This window comes from Passer domesticus, chromosome 1 (assembly GCF_036417665.1).
Source record: "Passer domesticus isolate bPasDom1 chromosome 1, bPasDom1.hap1, whole genome shotgun sequence".
NCBI classification, from domain to species: domain Eukaryota; kingdom Metazoa; phylum Chordata; class Aves; order Passeriformes; family Passeridae; genus Passer; species Passer domesticus.
The window spans coordinates 20,217,446-20,241,582 of NC_087474.1; the positions used below are offsets into that span (position 1 = coordinate 20,217,446).

The 24,137-nt window shown below is 37.0% G+C and overlaps 1 protein-coding gene across 3 annotated transcripts in view; it reads left to right on the forward strand.

Moving 5' to 3' along the window:
- The window catches only part of ITGA8 (integrin subunit alpha 8), a 113,047-nt gene that overhangs the window by 845 nt on the left and 88,065 nt on the right, over positions 1-24,137 (forward strand). For all 3 annotated transcript variants that reach the window (XR_010356243.1, XM_064408898.1, XM_064408889.1), the window contains exons 3-11: positions 11,011-11,111; positions 13,638-13,761; positions 15,201-15,262; positions 16,541-16,586; positions 17,446-17,571; positions 18,695-18,739; positions 20,168-20,211; positions 21,151-21,207; positions 21,332-21,384. Coding sequence is in view for 2 of the 3 variants with exons in the window: in XM_064408898.1 (XP_064264968.1) it covers positions 11,011-11,111; positions 13,638-13,761; positions 15,201-15,262; positions 16,541-16,586; positions 17,446-17,571; positions 18,695-18,739; positions 20,168-20,211; positions 21,151-21,207; positions 21,332-21,384 (658 nt within the window). In the remaining variant the exon portion in view is untranslated. The remainder of the gene's footprint in view (positions 1-11,010; positions 11,112-13,637; positions 13,762-15,200; positions 15,263-16,540; positions 16,587-17,445; positions 17,572-18,694; positions 18,740-20,167; positions 20,212-21,150; positions 21,208-21,331; positions 21,385-24,137) is intronic.

Below are 24,137 nucleotides of genomic sequence, written 5' to 3' on the forward strand. Positions count from 1 at the left end.
TCCCCAGAGACATAATAGGACTGTGACCTCCAGGACCAGTAGTTCGTCTTAATAACTGCTTTTTTTTTCTTCTTCTCCTTCTCTGCTGAAAGGTATTTGTGGCAGATTCCTGCTTTTAAAAATACTTTTGCATGTTCAGAAGGCAAAGCCCCAAAAGCCTTGTCTCACACTTCTCTGAACCATAGAAATAACAGGATTTCTAGTGTTTGCTGTTATTTTCAGCAAGGGGATTTCTGGCTGTTCAAATGGATGAAGTGCCTTGTGTGGCATGCTTATTTAATTCTATTCAGAAAGCAAGAATTTTGTTTCAGAATACTGAAGCTAGATGCAAACCGATTTAGGCACAATGTGGATAGATTATATCCACTTCCAAAATCCCAAGACAGATGTTTCTTATTTAATTAGAGGGAACACAAGTTTTAAACAATTCAAGCTGTTTATGTTTTCTGTTGTCTCTTTATAGGTTTTGAAAATAATTTAAACCTAGTGTTTGCAGAGACTTTAAAACTGCTTCCTTTATTTAGGCAGACTTTGACAGTTTGACCATTAAGCGAAAGTTATTATTCTTTAGGTTATATTTAATCTTAATACTTGTGGTTTATTGAAATGTGAACGCAATACAATTCTTTTTTTTTTGTTTGTTTGTTTTCTGGAAGAAGTTAAATTAGAAGAGCTCACTTAACTGTAGCACATAAGCAGTGCAGTTCTTTACTCCTCCCAACTCCAGCCACCCACATCTTATTACTGTCTTAGTGTCTAGGAATACTTATCAGGATGACTTTCCCATCATGCTGAGCATGCTTCAAAACAGAGTAAGAAGTAGTTAATGTGTGTGTATATGGCTATTGGAGCAGGTAAAACTATGTACAGCATCTGGTTATGTATATAAATGGAAATGTATATAGACACTATGCATAATTACTTTAATTGTGATATGTTCTGAGTGTACATATTAAAAAAAAACAAACAAACAGAAAACAGAGGAAATATTAATGTATTTCCCATCTTATGGTTAGACAGTTCATGTAACAAAAGTGGAATGTATTATTTATACAAAATCATTTCAAGTTTGAATAGAAAACTTACAGACCAAATGAAAATTCCATCGCATTTTTGAAGGATTTTTGAAAAATTTATTAAAATCTAGTGATGAAACCTAGAAGGACATCTGACTTTCCTGTGGGAAACTTGGGACAGCTCCATACTCTTCACAGAGATGTCCTTTTGCAGATACTATGTTTTGAATAAAGGCACAAACAAACTGGGAGTAAAAATATCAATAAGACTTTGGACTGTATCACACAACTGTTCAGTATGGAATCTCCAAGGGGTGGTTCATTGAGTCTTCCTGAGCTGGTTGTGTCCTCTAGCTAGAATCCTGACTTGTAGACAGCTGGAGGTAAGCCAGAGAGCAGCCGTGGTGTAGGCAGAGATGCACTGTCCTTATGGGAGGGGTGGCAGCATAGGCAGGTTTAGCAGTGCTGTCCCTGGCTCTCCAATTCCAGTCCCAAGGGCAGTAAAGGTGTCATTTGGCACAATTCAGCAGTGTCCTGTAGACAAGGACCCCGGGAAGAAGGTTTGCATGGCTTGTACCATGCCCTGTTCTTCACTGCCACCAACAGAAAAGCCATCTCCAATCTGCTTTAGATGACTCCTTCTGCTCATTTCTGGATGTATATTACATGTTTTTTTCCTCTCCCAAACCTGCTATTAACAGGGTCAAGTTTTCCTTCTTTTCCACTATTACCCCAAGCAGAGTAGTCCACATGAGCTCTATCCTAGGTGAAACTATTTCAAATAGTCGGTCACACAAAGTTTCTTTTGAAGAAGTCTAGCTATGTTATACCTGCTGGGATTTAGATAGTCCTTGGTAAATACATGGTGTGTTTCAATTCATGGCTCCTCTACAGGCATCTTGTACTCATTATGCCTTCTCCTACGACATCACTCAGAAATGTTGCTATTCCCATTTTTAATATTTATGCTAATAAACAGAGGGAAGTCAGTCTGGGTTGTCAAAGATCATACAAAAAGTTGATGATGATATTGGTAACTGAATGGGGACCTCTTTCTTCTTCTTCCAGTACTTTTACCACAAGATTATTCTTTTTTCCAAAACAGAAACACTCAAAAGCTGTTAGAAGACTAGAAGTTCAGTTGTAGCAGCTTTAATATTGAAGATTAATGTTTCATGCCTTGTAGGAGACCTTTAAAAGTCTTGTAAATCTTTGAGAATGTTTTCTGAAACAAAACAGAACAACTACAGAGGCTGCTCCAGAGCTGAAAAATTTCATTTTGATGCATTTCTATGCAATGCTTCAATTTTTCAATACTTTCTTCTTGACTCTAACTAAATAATATCTTTCTGTTAGATTAGCTAAACAAAGAACAATAAAAAAACCGAAACTACTGAATAATTTGGAATGTTCCTAATTAAGTTCAGAAATATAAACTGAATGGAACTGGAAAGAACTGGAAAGAAATGCAGTGTGAACCAACAAGTGGATCAAGAATTTGCTAAATCGCCATTTTGCAGCCTCAAAAGTTCAGTGGGGAGAACTTCTAAACTCTAAAAAATTTGTCAAAGTCAGGCAGACTCACATCTACTATATCCAAAGTTCAATATGTGAAATTGCTTCAGGTCACAGAAACTATAACTTTCACTATTACATAAAAATTCAAGAGATGAACAAATCCAAGAGGCTGAAAGACAGAGGCTTAAATTACATATAAGCATGAGGACTCATGTCTTCCACTTCTGAGCACTGGATGCACAAATGAAGCTCAGCTGTGTTGCGTTCAATGCAAGTTATGTTTTGCCTTTGAGGAGGGAACATGCAGTGTGTGCACTTGGATGATGTTTGGACTTTTACTGCCACAAACAAGTATCTTAAGTGGACATCTAATTGGTAAGACTCGTATGTAACTGCACAGATTATGTCTGTTTCCACAAAAATAGTACAGCTAATTTCAAGTGAGATTCCTTTTGTTTGCAAATGCTTTTGTTTTGTTTGTATTAACACTGTTGCCATCTCAGTCCTACAAAATGAAATCAGTGAGGATACTGACTAGTATTGTGTGATGGCTTTAAGTCAACATTCTGATATCATGGTGTGGAGTTACTTTGTACTAATTTATAGTTATCATGTATTTTACAGTAACTGAAGTGTTTAATGAATGGCTTGTTAGCTAAATAGGAACAAAATATCTCTCCACCAACATTTGAGGCTTGTTAAGAGGCAATGACAGGCTCATGAGTCAGGAAAGGGAAAGAGGAAAAAAGTAATCTGTTGAATTTCTAAACTATTCGTTGCCTTAGAAAGAGGGGGCATTTGTTCAAGAAGTGATATGAGGGAACCAAGTAACTAAGAGACATCTGAGTTAGAAACTTAGTCTTGCTTAGGTTAATTTTATGATGTTCAGTGTTGAGATAGGATGATATTTGGTTCTGTAAAGGCTGTTTGGTTCAAGGAATTTTTTGTTTGTTTATTTATTTTGTATGTTTATTTAGTTATGTGAGTAATATATTTTTATTTTTAAAATAACTTAAATATTATTTTTAAAAATGTCATTCTATATCCTGAGCCATAGAGTCCCGAAGGGAGAACATGAGTGCCAGGCCTAAATCTGACATCCTGACACTGGTGGAAGACAACTCAGTGTTTCCCAGTGGATCAGGGATGTGACACTGCAAGGGATGCACCCAGTCACTGGCAAGGTGCAGGTAACCTCCCTCTTACCACACAGACTGTGGCACTCAGTATTAAACTTTATTTTTTGGATTGTGTAAGCTTTAAATGAAGAAAAAAAAGTCTTATGGTTCATGAAGCCCCCTTACTCTTTTTTATTTTTCCTCAGAGGCTAAGATCAGATGAGGGCGTAGACACTGTATTCCCAGTGAAAAATACAAAAAAGCCTTTAAAAAAATGCATGACTAGTGTTGAGTGTCATGTTTAACCTGTCAAACACAGACTTGGCTCCTTACTACTAACAATGATACTGAAGACTACTGAAATCATCTCTGTGGCACTGTGCATGTGTTAGAATGCCCAAGATGGTCTGAGTGCTATGGGCAGCTGCATAACCTGTGTACATGTGGAAATGTATGTGGGCTAAACTACCCTGCTGAGAAGATGGCTTAATTGGAGTTAATTGAGGTGCAGGAGTATCTGCAGCCCATTACAAAAAGCCACATCACCTAACTGAAATTGCTCTAGAGCAAGTTGTCCCACATGGTTACTAATTTCTCAGGCCATCTATCTCTGCTTTTCATGGTAGCTAACCCAGAGATTTCCGAAACAATGAGGTTATTTGCTTGCAATAATTAATCCTATTGATGAAATAGCATTTCTAACAATCAAGAGAGGGGAAAAGGAGGGAAGGAGGATGAAATTTTGTCATGTAGGATTTGAGCTGACCCATCTATAAGCAAGTCATGTAACCGGACATTCCCATATGGGTTGGCCAGTGATATGGCCTGCAGCCAAGAAGGGGCTTTAGCAGGAACTCTCTGTGTTTCCTGCTGTTGATACAGAACTGACTCTGCAGTCCTGTGTTTGCACTTCTTTAAAGCTCCCTAAATCTGTGTGCCAGGGTCAGGGCTCTGGGAAGAAGCTCAAAGCACTGCCCCTGAGAGCACAATGGGTGCTTTAACGTGCTCCATTGCAGCAGGGAACTGAGATAAAGCATAATGGAAGGGCTTTTAGTATCCCCTTACCCCAGGAAATATAGATTGTAGGGCAGCAACTCTTCTCCCTTGATTCCCTACTTTGTGAAGTTGTCCGGTTGCATTGCAGTGTAAGGCTGTGATACTCTGAAACTCAATGAGAGGACAGGGTAACAAGCGTTGGCATCATATTAAAGGCTTGTGGTCTGTCTTTCCTCTCTTGCCTACACAAAGCTAACTTATTTTCAGTTTCTTCTGTATGAAATGGGTTTATAATGACTACTTTTGCCTTAACACTGAGGTAGAATTACCAAGTCAGTGTTTCAAATGTGTGTTCTTCCATTCAGCTGCCAGGAGAGGTAGCAGGAGAGCAATATCAAGAAAACTTTCTCCTCTCTTGATTAACTAGGCAACTTCTGAATCATTCAAAGCATCTTGCAGTCAGAAGAAGACTTAAATACCCCCTAAATTGCAATTGCACTATTGCATTTGAAATCTGGTAAAAAGCTAATAGTTCAGATTTTGGAAACTCATTGTTAAGGTCACTTTTAGTTATAATACTTAATAGGCTGCATCAAGTTCTTATATTTTAAATTAGGTCCTGAGGGCAGAATTTCAGATACCCCTTCCCTTAAATTTCTGGAACACACTGGGGTGTTTTCTTTGCTCTCAGTTAACTCTATCAGTTTTACTAAAATAGGTTATATTTTTCTAAACTAGCTGGAAAAAGTCTGAGCAGCCTCTGAAGAGGAGCAGGGAAGGGGGATGTAAATCAGTTCTGACCAAGCGCGCAGTTGATAAAAAACATAAGCTAATCTGGCCAGCAGTTGAGCTGATTGTAACAGAACCCAGGTACTATATAAGGAGAAGATGTATTGTGGGACTTGAGAGCTTTAGTTACATGAAAAAATTATTAGCTGTGGAGATAGTAAGACTCTGGGAAAAACTTAGAATCCTGTTATAAAACAGAATTTGCATCTCAAGAGAAATTGCTGAGAGAGAACTTCATTGTACTTTTAAATGTTGACACATTTTAGTCCACTATGCCAGTAAGACCTTATCTGGAACATCATGGTTCACTTGTAGCATTCTGATTTATAATAGACTCTCATGAGTTTCTTTTGTAAGTCTCAGCCCTATCTAAAGAAAGGAAAAAATACTCTTAGCTGTGTTAGTTCAAGCCCTGAGGTCTTAATTTGTTTTTGATCAGATTGTATTTAGGGAAAAAATTCTACTGGGTTTGATGATTTATTTTTGGGTTTTTTTGGTTCATGGAATGTCCAAGTGAAGCTCTCTAGATATGATCTATTAAATTAAAATGACTCATATGAATAGCAGCTAAGCTGCAGTAAAAACCAGATATAAAATAGATTGTTGCAGAACCAGATAAATCTAAATATAGAAGCAACTCTTCTCATCATGACACTGTTTTGCATATCCTTACTCTTCCTCAACACTTCGGAGTCCCTTTTTCCCCAGCATTAATTGAAAGCAGTTGTTTGGCTTAGTTCCCTAGATCATATCTGGTGTTTAGCTGTGCATTTGAATTCAGTCTCTCTGGGGAGGGTCTAATGTCAGTGATGCTGTGAAAGTTACTGAGTTACCTTTGCTTTGTAACAGGTGGTATCGTCAGACTCTGTGGCAGTGATATGGTGGTAGCATTGTCAAGATTCCCTTGTTTCCCTCACTTCTAGAGTATGGGAGCAAGTATACCAGGACCCTTCCTTCTCCCTCTTCCCTTCTGTAAGTCAGAATGTCAGTGATGCAGCAGAGCTGCTTTCAGAGTTAACTGAGGTTGCTCAGAGCCTTTTGTAGTCAGCTTCTGAAACCACCCCAGAGGGGCAGACACAGTCTCTCTGGGGAGTCTCTTCTAGTGCTTAAGACTTACACGGAAATTCCCCTGCTGCAACTTGTGTCTTGTTGCCCCTTTTCCTGCATACCTCAAATGGGAGTTTGGCACTCTCTTCTCTCTACCTCTTGAGCACTGGATGAAGCACAAGGAGATCATCCTTTGCTTTCTCCTCTTTGGGCCAAACACCTGCAAGCAGTGATGTCTCAAAACTGTACATAACATTCCAAGTGTTATCTCCATGTCGGGAATATTTACTTTCCTTTAGCTGTATAAATTTTTAGAGATATTTGTTTGTTTTATACATTTGTATTCACATTTTATACAAATATGGATAGATTTATGTAATTGTTAACCTCTACTCTGTGTATATATTATTATGTACCAATATATGAAATCCATGTATTGTATTTTAATTTTATTTTTATGTGATGGATGTGTATAGATGCTTACACAGATATATCAAAACAGGTATTTTGAAAGGGATTTTCCATCATGGATGTAGGCACAGATCTGAGTGCAGAGTGTAGCTGAACCTGCTGCAGATGCCTGGTTAATGGACATCTGTGTTTATCCAGGAATACAGGCAAATAGACCCAGAGCATTTAGACATAATACTTTTCAAAATTCCAGAATGGTAAAAACTTATGTGAAAGAGCTACAGGTGTATTACATAGACAGGTATTTTGCTTTGACCAGAAGCATTGTTTGTCTGTGTTAAGTTTAATTAAAATAACTAAATATTTTAAAAAATTTTTTTAAATAACTAAATATTTTCACAGAATAGTTTAGGTTGGGAAAAACCTCGGATATCGTGGAGTCCAGCCTTTGAATGATCACCACCTTGATTTGCTTTTGTTCATTTGAGTATTTTTAAATTATGAAAGATGCTGCATTTTTTACTCTGAAGTTTTCAAGAGCTGAATGAATCACACACAGTAATTACCAGTGTTTACCCATACATCTCTTATGCAGATATTAATTAGTATAAAAATATATAAGTAAGGGAAATGTTTGATTCATGCCTATTAAGGTGTTTATGATGTGCTGACTTAGTGACTGAGAGGAGACCAATTCCCATAGAAAGCACCAAATTTACTCTGTGTAAATGATGAATTTGCACTAACACCTGCTCTAGATTCAGGCTTTAATTCCTACAATTGAATCTGCGCTATTGCTCTTAACATAGGTTTGCTTTTTGCTGTCCAAACTCAAATATTTTATATTTGTCCAATTACTGTTTTGGCAAAGTAAGGGACTTTTTGTTTTTCCGTTTGGTAGCCCCTAGGTATCTCAACTAAAAAAATGGTTGAAGGAATGCTGGTTTTCATAATCATGTTTCTGTATCTCCAGAGCTGCTTCTGAAGCTGGATTATAGGGCAGTACCATGTGTAGGAGTTATGGCTCCTGCAGCAGAAAATGAGGTGCTTTGGGTTTGCTGAAATGCAATTTAAGGATGTTTTCGTACCTAAATTTATATTTATAAATCTCTCTGCTCTTTGCATACTCCTGGTTGTCTGGGCCTTAGTCTGCAGTGCAGTCTTAGGCAGTATCATTATGAGTGACTCCAGAGCTGCGTCTCAAGCCAAATTTGCGAGTCATGCAGACTGTTGACTGTCTGGAACAGCTCCTGGGCTGGCTCTGAAGCAATCCAGCTGGTATCAGGCACTCCTTGGACCTCTCTGTGGACAGGCTCAGGCGTTGTGTGCCCAGCCCAGCTGCTGGCTTGTACTCTTGCACTAGTGTCACATATCATGATACAAGATAGCCTGGACTCCTTCCTAAAAGGGGCCAAGCACTCTCTTCCAGAAGAGAAGATGATACGTGAATGCAACCTGAATTCTCACAAAGTTTTTGCTCCTCCCAAAAATATAGCTGTGGGTAAGGTATGGTGTAGACTTAGCCTGTGAGCCTCAGATGCCCATAAATAGTACTAGGAGAGATATTTCCCTGTCATGTAATGGTTTGTCAGGATACAGACATGCAACTTTTTGAAATGCTTAGATAATGCTGCTTTGAGGAATATACAGGTTTGAGGGGTTTTTTAAACTGGATTAGGATTTATGTGGGTAAATGAATAGCATTTGTCTGGGTCTAATCTAAGATGGTCATCCATGGCTATTTACAGTTGGTTTAAAGAAAAAAAAGGTACTTTAGGTATTTTTAGGCCATGATTCTTTTGACCTTCTGAGAGTTTTGCTTTAGGAGGAAAAGAAGTGGCTTAGATCATGTCCTCACATATAAGTGGGTGACTAGCTCAGAAGTGGACAATTGCAGCAAGGCATAGTAATGACAGCTTGTGTGTATTCAGACAAGTTAGTTGTGTATGTTGCTTCATTTTGCTAAAGTTACATGGAAAGCAGTAGATGTTTTATAGAATTCTGAAGTACTGATTAGTTGTTACATATGAAAGACTAAACTGTATTTTATGGCACAACCTCAGAAACTGGTAACATGGCTCCATAGCTCTAGCAAGGATGCTGAGCAAAACTGCTTAGAAAAATTCTATTGAAAGAGATTTATCTAGGGGAAAAAAACCCTATTTGTTAATTTGTGTTTCTGTGGTATTTTTAAAATTATTTTATAATTAAAATCCCATGCCACATGATGAAGGATTCCTACTACACCATATGCCACTAAATGGGGTGGGATTGTGCATATGTGTATGTACAGTTCTTGCAGATTTATTGGTAAATTCAGCTGTGATTTAATGCAAATGGTTGTCCAAGTTGTAAAATTTAATTTCTTTTCAAATGTTGGTAAGCTTTGCCAGCAGACAAATATGTTGTTTTGATTGAAAATGTAAGCTCCTTTAAAGTTAGAATGCTGGCCACGAGTTTCCTCAGAGCCAGGCTAGCATTGGCAGCTGTAAGCTGGCCATGGCTGATTTTCAAGCTTCAAAAGTTTTGTTTGTATCAAGACCCCATCTGTGGACATTGATCATATTCAGGTCTTCTGGAGCATTAAAAAAAGAAAAAAAGAAACCTTTAAAGTCTGAAAGGGTCTGACTTCACTGGAAAAAATAATTGAAAGTAGTGTTGCCAACAACTAGGTAGGAGCTGGCAACGCCTACCATGCGGTGTGTCAAATGTGCTGTCTATCACATCCACACAAGTTTAGGCCTAACTTGAATAAAATGTATTTTTAAAATTAATATTTTTAGAGTAATTTTAAATTATACTCCCCAAATTTTTAAGAGCTAAATATTCCTGAAGTTTATCTCCCTAAGCATGAACTTCAACGGTAGCTGCTGTAATTGGTGCAACACAGCAGCAAATACTTGCGTGAAGGAAGATGTTTCCTTAGAGATTTTCAGACTTTAAAAGATTCATGCTCATTCAACTTTCCTTCATGTTTATTAGGAAAAAATAGAGATAGAGTACCCTTGTTCTCCAAGTATGATGTATTTTTCTTTCTAATTCAGTTTATAACATTTATGAGGTTACCTTAAGCTGAAGTCACTGGTGAGCTAACATCCTAGAAAACATTCAGGTATCTCCTGTATTCCTGCTGGGCAAATCCCAAGGAGTGTTGACTTTTTAAAATGTTGGCTGTATTTTCTCTCAGTTATTTAAAAAGTATGTAAATCCTTAGAATATGATCTGACACTACTTTTTTTTTTAACATTCCAAGGTATACAGTGTGTGGTTTTATTTTCACTTAGACTTTGAGTGACTAAAAAGGATTGATTTTTCTGAAATCCCTCCTGACATGAACCAGAAACAAACATAAGGGAATGCAGATACAAGGGGGTAGGAGTAATGCCCTTCTTATGTATAAATTGAAAAGTTCATTAGGAATGACTGGTAAGGGAAGAGCATAGCTCATGAACATATGGGAAATCAGTTTACTTCAGAGAACTGAGGGTGAAGGGAAGGGTTGTCTGCTTTTTATTAAAACCTGAAATGCATTATAATTGGCCTGAATCTTTACCCAGATGGCTTCTCTTATGCTGACATCTGCAAGAGTGTATATAAAGCAACATTAGGAAGCTGTCTCTTGTGACAGTGTGTACACATGTAATTCTGTTAAAAACTAAGTCCTTTGCTATCTGTAGTGTTGGTCTTTGAATAAGCACGCTGAGAAATGTCATTTGTTTGACAAAATCTAATTATGGAACATCCTTTTTACATGGAAAGTTTCTATCACATCTGAGAAAACTTTTTTGAGCTTTTCACCTATTTTTGTAGATTCTTGTTCATTCTTCATCACAAATTCCAAGTAAACTTTTTTTTTTTTTTGGCGGGGGAAACACAGCATTTCTTATTCCAGTCCTGTGTATTATTTTCTAAAGTTTAGGTGTTATTATTTTGAATTTTTATGTGTGATTTTAAGCTGGTTTTTGCTGACCAGTGAAAAGGTTAAATGATAATAAAAAGTTGATTTCCTATTGAATGGATTGGATGATGACAAGTGGATGCAATGTAATATATCTGTTAATCTGTTCACTTCTGTTAAAAATAAGCTGTCAACATAGTGCTTCTTTCTTTGTCAGACAACAGGAAAATTAAAGTCAATGGCACCAGGGAACCTATTGAATTTAAGACAAATCAGTGGTTTGGGGCAACAGTCAAAGCTCATAAAGAGAAAGTTGTGGTAAGTCTTACACATTTGATATTAATTTGGAAATAGTGTTTATTTTTCTCAAATGTATGTATTTAATAGCTTTCTATGTGTACATTATGGAAATAACTCTCTGATTGTGCATGAATTATAAAACAGGATGTATATAATTCAAAAATGAAAGCAACCTATAAAATCAGGTTGAACTTATCAAGTGAAGATGATCCTGCAGCCATGTGAAAACAGCAGAATATCATATTGTTGTGGAAGCGAATTATATTTTTTAAACAAATAATGGACATATTTCTGAGTTGCACAGGAACTGATAGCTGTCTGCTATAAAATGTTTGGTATTATGAAGATATATCTGGAATGTTAAATACAGAATGTAGTGTAATTGCATGTATTTGAGTGTAATGAAATGTTTTGAAAGCCAAGAACCTCTGTTGATGTTCAGTTAGGAAAACACCTCTTATGTCACATTTACTTTGTAATGAAGACCTATGTCACAGTCATGGTGACACAGCTGCAAAAAAAGCTGATAAAAACAGCTGATAAAAAAGCTCCAAATCAAGATGGCTATCAAAATGCAGTATATGTTCTCCAGTTTCCTGAATGTTTTACCTGGATTGATAGAGGCCCAACAGTGGGCAGGTATTTTTATTGCCCAGTAAAGTGCTGGTGATGCTGCTTATACACAGACATTTTCTATTTCCAATTGCATTAAGGTTTACATTAAAAACAGCACTGAAGTAATTGTGATAAAAATAATTGGTTTGGTCATTAGTTTTACTAGTTTTTGCAATTACCAAACAAAAATTTACCTTGGGATTTGATTAAAACTTCCAATTACTACTTAAAAAGTACTCATAAGGGAGGACGTGTTGAAAGGAGATGCTTTCCCTTATATTGAAAGCCTTGTAGTTAACCTACAGAAGGATTTTGAAATGAAACTGGTCGTGAGTAAAACATCACCCTATTCTGTTACAGAGCTAAGCAAACATAAAAACTCTAAAAAAATTCTAAAAATAGATTAACATTTTTCATTTTCTGTACTTTACTAAACAATTCACAAATTGAAATAAAATATATCTTTACCACCATTTGCGAAATCTTAATCAAGTGATTAGAAAAACACATCTCCAACAGATGTGCTGTGTCTTTACTGACCAAACTTCATTTATTTGAGGTAACTCTTCTAAGAATCTGAAACTGAGGTATAGTCAACACTTTTCAGGCAAAAACATTGGACAGCAAAGCTGGAAAGCTTTGTCTGTTAAGCTTTGTAGGCTAAGGAAAAAAGAAATGTCATCAAACTGTCAGGAACTTGTTTTTTAAGCTACAGATTTAATAGTAAACTGCATTAAGTCAACATTTATGATTATATTGTTCTTGTTTCAGTCCATTTGGCTTGATGTCAGATATACCTGAAATCACCCCCACAGGACACATGGTCCTCTTTGCTGCACTCTGGTTTTGCTCTCTGTTTCAATATGCAAGGTTTCCTAGGCAGGGGTGTATGAAGTGTTCCTGTTCCTTAAGCCATTGCTCACAAGCTCTGGCTGGTGGTAAGCTCTGAGTAGCACTGTGGTTCATGCAGTTAGTGCTGATTGCAGAATGAAGGCTAATCCAATATTGTAAATAGTAGCAATACCTTGCCAGAGGTGGACAGGTTTGTAATTGAAAGAGTAGGACAAGACAGGACATGAATGAAGGATTGATTTGCGTCCTAGAGAGGCAAGGTTGCAAGGAGAAGTAATGTCTTCACGCTCCCAGGCAATGAAAAGTTTCAGGGCACAGGAGACTGTGAGGAATGACTTGCAGACCTGAGAGCTTATTGTTCTTATTTTTCTAACTATCTGGATTACCTTCAAAAAAGATAAAGCTTCTCTCTACACAAATCTTTTATCTTTGTCATGTTTGTAACACCACTGCTGTAACATGGAAGACTAGATATCTAGCCAAAGCTTCCTTTAGCAAAAAATTATTCACTCAGTCTGTTGAATGCCTTGTAACTGTATGCCTTGTAACTGTATGAAGATTTGAACCAGGGAGTTATAGGGGGTTACTACCAAGCAGACACTGTGATGATTGTGATCAACCATATGACAACAACCTGACAAATCTCCTGCTAAGTGGAGTCAGTTCTGCTGCTACACCCATTATCTTAGAACATACCAGGACAGAATTGGGATTGCCTTCAGCCACATATGTCATATGCATTCTAAATTATGGCATCAGCTCCTGTGCAATGAGCAGTAATAGAGCTAACATATTACTTGTGAAGCAGACCCAGACAGTATTTGTAACATGGCTTAAATGTGACTTGTAGCCCTTGACAGATTTCACCTGCCAAGGGCTAAAAGTGAAAATCAGCATGCTTTTCAAGTTATAATGAAATTATATGAAGAAGTGATCCTGCATTTTCTTCTGTCATCGTTGCTATTTGAACGATACAAGAGAGAATTCTTGTACACAGCCTGTTAAAAACTACATTTGCCAGATGCAAGAGTGTGTGAAAGTATGTGTGTCTTCTGTTTTGTGTTTCTGTCTTGATAGGCTTGTGCTCCTTTGTATCATTGGAGAACACTTAAAGACAGCCCTGAGAAGGACCCTGTTGGGACCTGCTATGTAGCAATTCAGAACTTCAGTGCCTATGCTGAATATTCACCTTGTCGCAATAGTAGGTATTAATATGAGCAGTACTGTGTTGAAGGAATTGATTTTGCACTGAGTGTTTTCATTCTTTCAGTCTTCACACCATTGAGTCTTGATTGGATGAAGGTTACTGTATGATGTTATTGCATTGAATGAGGGTGTAAGGAAAAATTAGCATTAAACTATATGCCTACAATTGGATGCTGTATTGTATAATTAATTGAAAGAGGAGAAACTAAGTAAATTGAGTGTGTGCAGTTACAGTAATGAGCTATAATTGGTTCAATTTTTGTGGCTTTAAAACATAGCAAACAGATCTAGATAAGAACCAGACAGCATATTAAACCAATTATTCATACTTATGCTGAGTATAAATGTCTCATCACAAGGTCATGATTTGAAGATCAGACCCTGCATAGAAACACACAAGCCTGTATCATCACTCATGCCAATATTATCCACAAGAGCTCATTTGTGAAGAGCTTTCAGCATGGAAGAAAGCCATGCACATTAACACTGCTGTTCCACACTCTTTTCTCTGCTGTTCTGAGGATGTGGTAGCTGACTCTGGGCCTTGCTTCTTGGGGAATAGGGATAAACCACATGCATATTTTGAACCTGATTTAGCCACCTAGAAGTCTAGAGAAAATACCACATGTTAGGTTATTATCAGTCATTCATCTTGTTCAGCATTCTATGCCTATTGTAGTAGGGCTTTAAGCAGAGTTCTGTTGTGTCTTCCTTTAAAGCCTAATCCTTGTCTCTGCACGGACAGACACAGAAAGAAGCAGAATGTGTAAGAAATGGTTTCCTTAAGATCTGGTTTATGTACTTACTGATGTCTCACTGGGCCTTCAGCAAAGGCTTATGTCATTTGAAGAGAGAGTTCAAGTGGCTCTTCCTACTCTCAGTTTCACAATCCTGCAGTCTTCTGGTACTCTGGCACACATAGAATTGCCATAAAATGCAGGGCAGCACACTTTGCACAATTATATAAGGATTTGGAGAATAGAAATAGAAGTAGTCAGAAGCAGGAAAGTTGTTTTTCCATGTACACATCCTGACCCTTACACTGTATCAAGCTTTTTTGAGAACAGCTTAGTAAACACTTTTTTTTTCATTTATGACAGATCAGACTATGTTGAGCATTCTACAGTCTTGTTGAAATTTTTACTTTTTTATCTCCAACTAAATTAAAACTGAATCCTTGATAGCTGTTTCAAGGGTCCTTTCTTGGCAGTGGGAAGAAAAAGTCCCAAGTAGCAGGTCCTATTTTTCAAAATGTTCGCAAGGTACTGCATGATTAGTGTCTTGTAGAAGGTCTTGATTTGCTCTGCCTCTTCTAAAAAACAATCTGTATTTTCACATATTTTGGCAGTATTACATTTCATAGCCAGGAGTATCTGTGTTATCTTCCACATACACTGTAAAATAAATAAAATGCTTCTCCCTTCATAATTGCAGGCAATGCAGATCCTGAAGGACAAGGCTTTTGTCAAGCAGGTTTCAGCTTAGATTTTTACAAGGTGAGATTCTGCTTCTGAAGGATTTTGACCAAATGTCATTATAATATATCTGCAGGGTTCAAGTGCTGTCTCAGTGATCATGAGTTTATCTCCATGCTGTTGGATATGGAAAGTTTTGTGAAGTTGTTGCAAGTTCTTTCCTCCTTTTCAAGCTTCAAACTTGCTTGTTTCATTAATAAAAAGAAATAACCAGCACCTGCTTTTCTCTGTGGCATTCCACTTTTTCTCAGTCTATCTTAACAGGAAAAAACTTCTATGTCCTTCTATTTCAGTCTGTGCCATTTAAAATGCTTTACTTGACTTTTAGGAAGCAGTGGGGCAGGCACCAATTAGTTTTAAAAAGTTAAAATATGTCACTGTTTAGTAAGAAATGACACAAAGCCATCAGAAGGCTGAGTGGCATATGGCACCTGTTTATTTCAGTCTGCTCCTTTTTATGCACTGTTCAATACAGGTGGATTGATTGGCATTTAGTTAATACATTTCACCTGATTGGCTAGTTAACAAGACACCCTTTCATAAACAATCTTTGAGAATAACAAGAAGACAGTAGGAAAACAACACCTGCAGGTTGTTTTTAATAATAAACTATCATTTTTTATCTCCAGCTCCCTAAAGAATCCCAGGCTGATTTTGGGAAAACTTTTCTGGTTTTCTGGCTCTCTGACCAGGCTGTCACATCCACAGAAATAGCCTATATAAGGATGCTTTTGGTGGCAGACTAGTCATTTGAGTAAAACCATTCTCATATGGAGATGAAAGTACTTAAGGGAAAGGACTTAGATTTTCTTAAATGCCCTGGGGGTCCAGTAACAATGTTGTGGGAGAAGGGATAAACTTTGTGTGATTGTTGTTATCTGGACCATCATTTGCAGCACCAGGGCCACAGGTAACTTTGACCATTGCCACACTTTTGAGTGTTCTGCAGCTGCATTGTTTAATATTCTCTAAAACATTACTGTCGTTTCATTGAATTGGAGCACCCTCTTTTCTGTTAACTTTGTTACAATTAAGCAGCAATTTTTGAAATGTTATATTAGTGGTAAAATAAATGGCTTTCATTCAAGTGCAGATGCATAGGGTGATTTTAACTTTTTTTTTTTTAACTGTGGATTTTCCTGCATATCCATGCACCTACATCCTTTCCTTGAGCATGGCTATTCTCCTTTATCATGATTCTGATTTTATTTTGGTAATTTAAATTGCTTTTTTCCCATGCATGCTTAATTTTACTGTGTTCTTTTGTTGTGTAATTTTATTTAATTCTGCTTTTTGTAGAATGGAGACCTGATAGTAGGCGGGCCCGGTAGTTTTTATTGGCAAGGTATGTTCATCTGGCTGGTTAACTGGATCTAAGGAGTGAAGGAGAAAGTATTGTTGTGCTCGATTTCCACTGGTTTTTTGGTTTAAGATAACCAGTCTCTGATCTTATTTTTAACAAATGTAAATTGAAAGAATTGCTTAACAAGCAACTGAGCATAGAAATAAGCCATGAAAATCCAGGATGTGGGTTGTATAGGAAGTTAAACAAATGCAAATAACTATTTTTATGTTGGCATTTTAGTATATTTGTGATTTAATTAATAAGCTGAATTTTTCCTTACAAATACTGCAGGTTTAAAAATTGCTAATATTTGTAGAGCAAATGTAAAATTTTAAAAATGTTTGGTTTTGAACACAACAGTTTATACCTATCTACATGGATTTTAGTTTCATTTGTGGCATCATTGTAGGTTCCAAGATCTAGTTTCTTGTGTAGATAAACCCTGAGGTTGTTTCAGTAAAGGATTAAGAGGTTATTTTTGTTTTAACGTGTTCTTACATGTACGACTCCCAGCCTCTGCCTACCAGCTTGCCCACTGTCAGCCTCTTTGATGTGTGTTTTTGTATTTTTTTAAAAGAAGATCTAATTGATTGTCATTGTAGGGAATTCATAGCTTTGAATTCCCCACTAAGAAGTTGCTTTCATTGGTCTGCTACATTTGTACAGTGCAGTGACTTTAGTTTGAATTAATAGATTGAAATGGGTTTGAAGGTGGTTTTTAATGGTTCAATAGAGATTCAGTGCCTTGTTTTAATGATTTATGTGTACTCTTGAAACTTCCAGGGTATTCTGCTAGCCCTGTTTTATAGAATCTGGCCCTCTTTTAGTCCCTTTCATTTATGAAGCTGTTTGAATCCAGGTCAGGTAATCACTGCAAGCATTGCGGACATCATTGCAAATTATTCCTTCAAGGATATTCTGAGGAAACTGGCACGAGAGAAGCAAACAGGAGTGGCACCCCCCTCATATGATGACAATTACATGGGTAAGCTGAGTTCTGTATGACTTAGCAATCTGTTCTGAAGGGGTGAGGCTTACATAAGTATGAAAACAAGCCCTACATTACTATTGTCCCAATTGTGAGAGGATTTGAACATGTTTTGCCTTAAGCCCAACAGCAAATCAGTAGTTTGCTGCTTACTTCAGTGAGATTACTAACATTCTTAAAATGATGCACAGCAACAGGGTTTGAAGGTTGAGACCTTGAATGGCTTGTTAGGGTTCTTATTATTTGATCTTAAATAATTAAGCAGAAATACAAAATTTTCCCATTTATGTATTTTTTCATTGCAAGATGATGGATTGAACTTAATGTAATTAAAGACAATTTCAATTTTTATTAGATAAATTCAAATTCCATTCTGTACAGCACTACACAAATAATTTATTCTCACTGATATTTAAAAGATACAAATTAAATAAGCAATAACGAAAGTCAATTTGAAGATACCATGTAATTAATGGAAAAAAGGCTCCTTATCTACTTATTAGTACTGATCTCTAAGAATTTTCTTCGTACTCATGTTTCTGCATGTAAGGCAGGTTTTTCTTCACACAGATGTAGAAGAGATTCAGTGGAATTTGAAGGTGTGTCCTTGCACTGTTTCCCATAGATTTGAAATTAAAGACCCTGATACAATCCAGAAGTCTTTCTTTTACTGTGACAGTAGTTACTATCTCACAAGTTTACTAAAGTTCCAGGAGGTGCTTTACTGCATCTTTGGAATTTTGTTTTCCAAATAAAGCTCAGCCAGGACATTCACAAATTACAGAGCAATAATGAAGACCTGAATTGTGTCAATAGCTATTAGGACAAAACACCATAGTACCTGGTGTTTTTTCAGATGAATTAGTAAGTATCATTGATGTAAAAGCTCATTTTTGGAGAAGAGTGATCAATTTCTTATACATTCAAACCTGCCGTTAATTTAGTCATAGTGGTATGATAAACAATTTTCCTTTTCTCCATACAGTTTTAGTATACTAATGTTCAAAAACTTGTATTCAGAAGATCCATTGAACATACAAATCTGATGGTCCTTGCATATTGTTTGAAAGAAATTGTTTATCAGTTGGGTTGGTTTTTTTTTAAATTTATCTTTAAACAGGATACTCAGTGGCTGCTGGGGAATTTACTGGGGATTCTGAACAAGGTAAGCACCTGTGTACTTGAATGAAAACCATATGGCCATGCACTTACTAAATTCCTTGGTTTGGGTCTCTGCTCAGGAACATTCCTATTATACATTTGAAACACTGCTGAGACTTAAGCTGTCTGTACTCAGTATTCTCAGAGACAATTCTTTCCTTAGACAGTATAACATAACAGAATTAAAGTAACACAAAGATTTGAGTTCCATAGGGGTGGCTTTCTTGAGCAGCTGAACAGCTCTGTAGTCCAGACTCACAAAGCCAATAGGGACATAGTTTGTTTCCACAAGTAAACCCAGTGCTCCAGAACTGCTGCTGCTTAACCCCTTTGCAGTTAAATTTGCCTGTCCTGCATTATGAAGGATTCAAAAATAAATACCAAACCATACACTTTTAAGCCAAGCACTATAATGTGTAAAAAGAGAAAATGGAAGGCTACATATTTGTCTGCTTTTTAATGCATACTCAGCGTTCTATAATGGATGATTTTTGAATCAGTATTTCATGTGAATGACTGGCACAAAAATATTGCATAGTTGGCTGACTTGAGATTCATCCTGTGTCATGTTCAGGCTTTCATTAGTACTTCCACTTCCACTTGAACAAACACATTCAGTCAGAGGGGAGTGTATGATCCCAGTGAGAAACAGAGGAAGGCTATGTTGGTACAAGCAGGTGGCTGAGGTGCTCTGTTATCTGAAGTTCCTGCTGCTGTCTTCTGATATAGATATCCTAATGAGGCAAGGTTTAGACTGCGTGACTGCAGGCTGGGACTTTGCTTTTTCCTTCTTTTTTTACTCATTTTTTCTACTAGTTGTTTAAGATTTTGCCATTGAGCAAAATTACTCCTAGAAGGAAGCTAGGTCTAATGTTTAATGTTCTTATTCAGTGGATCCTTCCAATGCCACTCACAAAAATTTCCTTGTAAAGCTTTTAGATAGACAGTGCAGAATTTGTCGAGCACTTACATGGCGTCAAGTGAAATACTGGGTGAGACAAACTGTTGTTAGGCAAAAAGAAAAGAAGTATTTGTAAGGACAGTTCTATTTAGCTTCTGTGCTCTAGTATGTGATGCCATGACTAATTTTCGTTCCATCAGTACACAGCTGTCAGGTAACAAGCTGAATTGTACCAAGAACTTTATTATGCTGTGCTATGCTAAGCAATGCTAAACAGAAAGAGATCCATGGATGGGTGTATTCAAAGGTCAGATGGTAATGTTTTGTGACAGTAAATTAACCAAGTGAATGCTGTAGTATTATGAAATAATGGCTTGAAGTGATTTACAGGTCTTTCAGATACAGACCACAAATCAAAATCCTAAGGGATGTGACATATATATCAAGGAAGTTTTAAGTGGTGTGGGATATATGTTACATACACGGCTCACATTGCAAAGACAGTTCACTGTTGATCATTTGTCCTTTCAGAGCTGGTTGCTGGAGTCCCAAGGGGAGCACAGAACTTTGGCTATGTATGTACTGGACCTTCATTTTATAATTTTTATAGTGAGAAGGCAATTAAGTTATTTTAAAGGTTAAATGCTACATTATATTTTCTATCTTTTTCATACAAAACTTTCAAATCAGGGAAAACTGCCACTGACTTCACCCTTAGGCTTATCTGGCTGGGTTGGAATGCCCTTACTGGTTTGGGTTTTGAATGGTAAGCACTTAGTCCCTTCTGATGTCTGTTTTCACTAGGCAGTCACAATTACAGTTACATGCTCTGAGTCTGACTAGTATCTCTATACCCACCAAGTGTTATCAGACCCAAGATCACCCATATTTTTGTGCAGTGCTATGTCCACAGTGCAGAGGAGTGCAAGTTCAGGTTATTCATACCCATTGTTTACTTTCAGTGCTATAAGTGTATATACTGAAATCCAGATGCAAAGAGTCATGATGTGCAGTTAGAAGTGAAGGGAGAAAACAATATACATTTGTGGATACAGCTGTTAACTTGTAGGCAAAAAGTTCCACAAGTAACCTGACTGGGAAAAGAGATCCCATTCTCTAGTTTTGTGAACCCCAAATTCCTTGTGTCTCTGGGACTTGTAGAATTTTTAGGGAAAAGATGTGTATGTATATATATTTATATATCTGTGTATACTTCTTTGTGTTTTAAGTTCATGTTTTCATGCCTAGTCACTGATTAGTTGATAGTCTATGATTTGCTGCTGTTCAGTGTCCAGCAAGGAAGAAAAATACTTTTCCCTATTTTTTTCATAGGGAACCTGAGGGTCATGCAATCTTAGCAATTATTTCAAGATCATACAGGATAACTGTGGGGAGACAGAAAAAGAACTGTTTTTTCTTGGACCATCTTTTACTATGTTAAATTCTTTTGTAGTGATGTCATGATGTAGCATCTCCATGTGTGCCTGAAACTTTCCTTATTCTTCTGTTGCCAGGTCTCCATTATTAATTCTTCTGACTTGACCTTTATCCAGAACTTCACTGGTGAGCAGGTAATGTCAAGCAACTGTGTGATTAAATATTGTATCTTTAGTGCACTAAAGAGGATTATCAGTAAAAAAAACTTTACATTTTACATCAGCTATAAAAGCCTATCTGTTGTTGTTTTATTTTCAGATGGCGTCCTATTTTGGGTACACAGTTGCAGTATCTGATGTTAACAATGATGGGTAGGTTACAAAATATATTAACCTCCAAGCTCCACTGAACATTAATAGAAGCAATGACTGATATTTATTAATAAATGTGTGTTTTCAGGTGCTTTATACCTCAAAATGCTTCTCTGCTTCTCTAATTTTAATTTTCCACATAGACTTATCTTTGTGCAGTCACGGTGGCATGAGTATTTGCAGGCCTAGTTTGGATGAGTTTATCTTCCTGAATATTTATTCAAAGCAGTGTGTCATAGGAGGATCCAGAGTCCTAGGAAACAGATCCAGGTAGAAAAACAGTGAATAAATAACACCACAGGGAAGAGATTGGGAGAATGAACTTCTGACTTGTACCTCTCTCATACAGGAAAATTTTCTCATCCATGGCTTCACTTCTCAATTTTAAAAGCCTTCTAATGCCATCAGCTCTTCTTTCCTCATTCCAGCACCTGCTGGTTGGCCATCCTTTTTTACCAGCGCCTGGCTGGTTGGCCATCCTGAGGACCACCAATGTCTGTGCCCCACAGTTATAGCAGGCATTGTGTGTGTTGGAGGGATAAACAATGCTCTGCTCCCAGGGGTCATGGTACTTGGGGATTATTATCCCTAAGATACTTGGGGATTTCAGGCTCTATTGAACAAAACTCTGGTTAACTTTCAAGTCATGCAAACTCTGATTAGATATTTTAGAAGAGGATTTTAGTAAGAGAATATTTATAGTAGCTATCTAGCAAGGAGATAAAGATCCTCTGAAAGTCAGAGGCTTGGAAGTCCGCACAAAGATGAGCCAGGATAATATTTAGAGATGTAGTGTACTCTTACTGCAGAATGCCTCAGATGTGTCTACATCATATGTTTTTCTTGTGATCATTTCTTATTAAGTGCTTAAACATAGTGCATGAAATAATTTTTCTGGGTTGAGTCATTGCTTCTCATCAGTGACTAGTGACCCTTTAAAGACTGAGTTTTACAAGAGAATAGAAAAGTAACAAGGTGGTGAAGTGTTATTGCAGTTACAAAAAAAAAAAACCCAAAACAACAGAACAGAACAGAAGCTTCAGCAGTTTCCATGGTGGCTTCATAGAACTCAAATCTTTCCAAGTTTCTGAGATTAAATTTTGTCATAGTATCACAGCTTTTGAAAATTTTGTTTTTTCTCATATACAGAATCAGAAATTATTTAGGCCTACTGATGTATTACAAATGTTAAAGGGTGGAGAAACATTCATCTAAGGTGCAATAGGCACTCATTAGACTTTCAGGGTACTCATTTAACTTCTCACTGAACCAAACTATTTCCTGTGCAGGTTATTTCCTGTTAACCCTAGGGTTACTTGGCAGGTCTCATACTTTCTGTGTACCTCTAAAACCACAGTTTATGTCAATAATATAATCAAACTGCTGTTGAGATCTGTGTGGTCTCCCAGTCTATATCTTAAAAGAAATCTAAAGACTCTTCCTGAGATCCAAACATCCCACAGAAAACAAAACACAAAAAGCTCTACTGGATAAACATGTCTGATTAGATATGTAGTCTGCCTTTGCTGGTTTGCACATATAATCAATAGAAATATTTATCTGAAAGGAAGAGTAAAGGAGGGGGAAAAAAAGCAAAAGGGAAATAAACACTTCAAATTCACTTAGGCATTTTATTGAGCTAAAGATGAGGAGGTAGTGGTGGCCTCATCAGTATGAGAAACCTGATTAAGTTATTTGCTGGGAAAAAAAAAGAATACAAGATTATTAAGAACAGTGCTTTGCTGTAATAAGACTCAGGATATGGCTCAAAGATTAGGCTCATCTTTGAGAAAAAAGTTCTGTAGATCTGGCCCAGCAGTTCTGTGGGTATAGCAAAGTGAATCATGCAGTTTTATCTGCACCACATCAGGATTGCAGGCAGAACAGGGATATTGAGGATACGGTTTGAACTACCCTTTAGTTGCCTGTTGCTAATACTGAGAAATCCACAATGAAACTTAATAAATCAAGTTTGCCATCAACTTACAAGCTACATTCCTAGTAAAGAGAGAAAAAGAGAGCACTTTCAATTTAGGCTGGATCAGTCCAATAAAAATAGTGAAATAAACTGTTTACTGGGTTTTTTTATTTGGCCTATATCAAAGCTTTCCATAGTTATACTTTGACCTCTTGACATTTCCCATATTCCTGCTTTTTATTACTCTGCAGGATACAAAGGAATGGCACACAGTCTCAGCAGGTGGTCAGCTTTGTGCTTTTTAAAGATTGGGGGTTTTTTAATCAGAAGGGAAGTAATACTGGCTGGTTACTTTTCTGTGTTGGAGCAAAAATTAATATATCATTTATGTTAACTCTAGCATCTTAGTGCAATAATGAAATCTAATGAACCAGTTCGAAATACCATTGCACACTGAACTGCATTTCCTGGTTTAATATTACTGTCCAGGGGCTTTTGCTTTTATTTACTCATATGGCTTTTTTAAAAGTAATCACTTCAAACTGAATTTGACTCAGAACTCTCAATTTTGTAAATACCAACTCCTACAATTTAAAAAGCCAATCGAAATATCCTCTTTCACCAACAAAATCCATAATACTAACCACATAAGCACTTAGAACCCAACAAGTACACACACCCCCCGTACCCCCTTGACTGCTTGCTCTCTAAATAATTAAGTTGTAGAAGCTGGGAGGTAGAACTGAGTATAAAGTATTGTAAGCAGCAAATGTTTGTTTATTTTACCCACTTGAAGAGGAACCAGAAGAACGTAAATGAGGATCAGGGAGGGTTG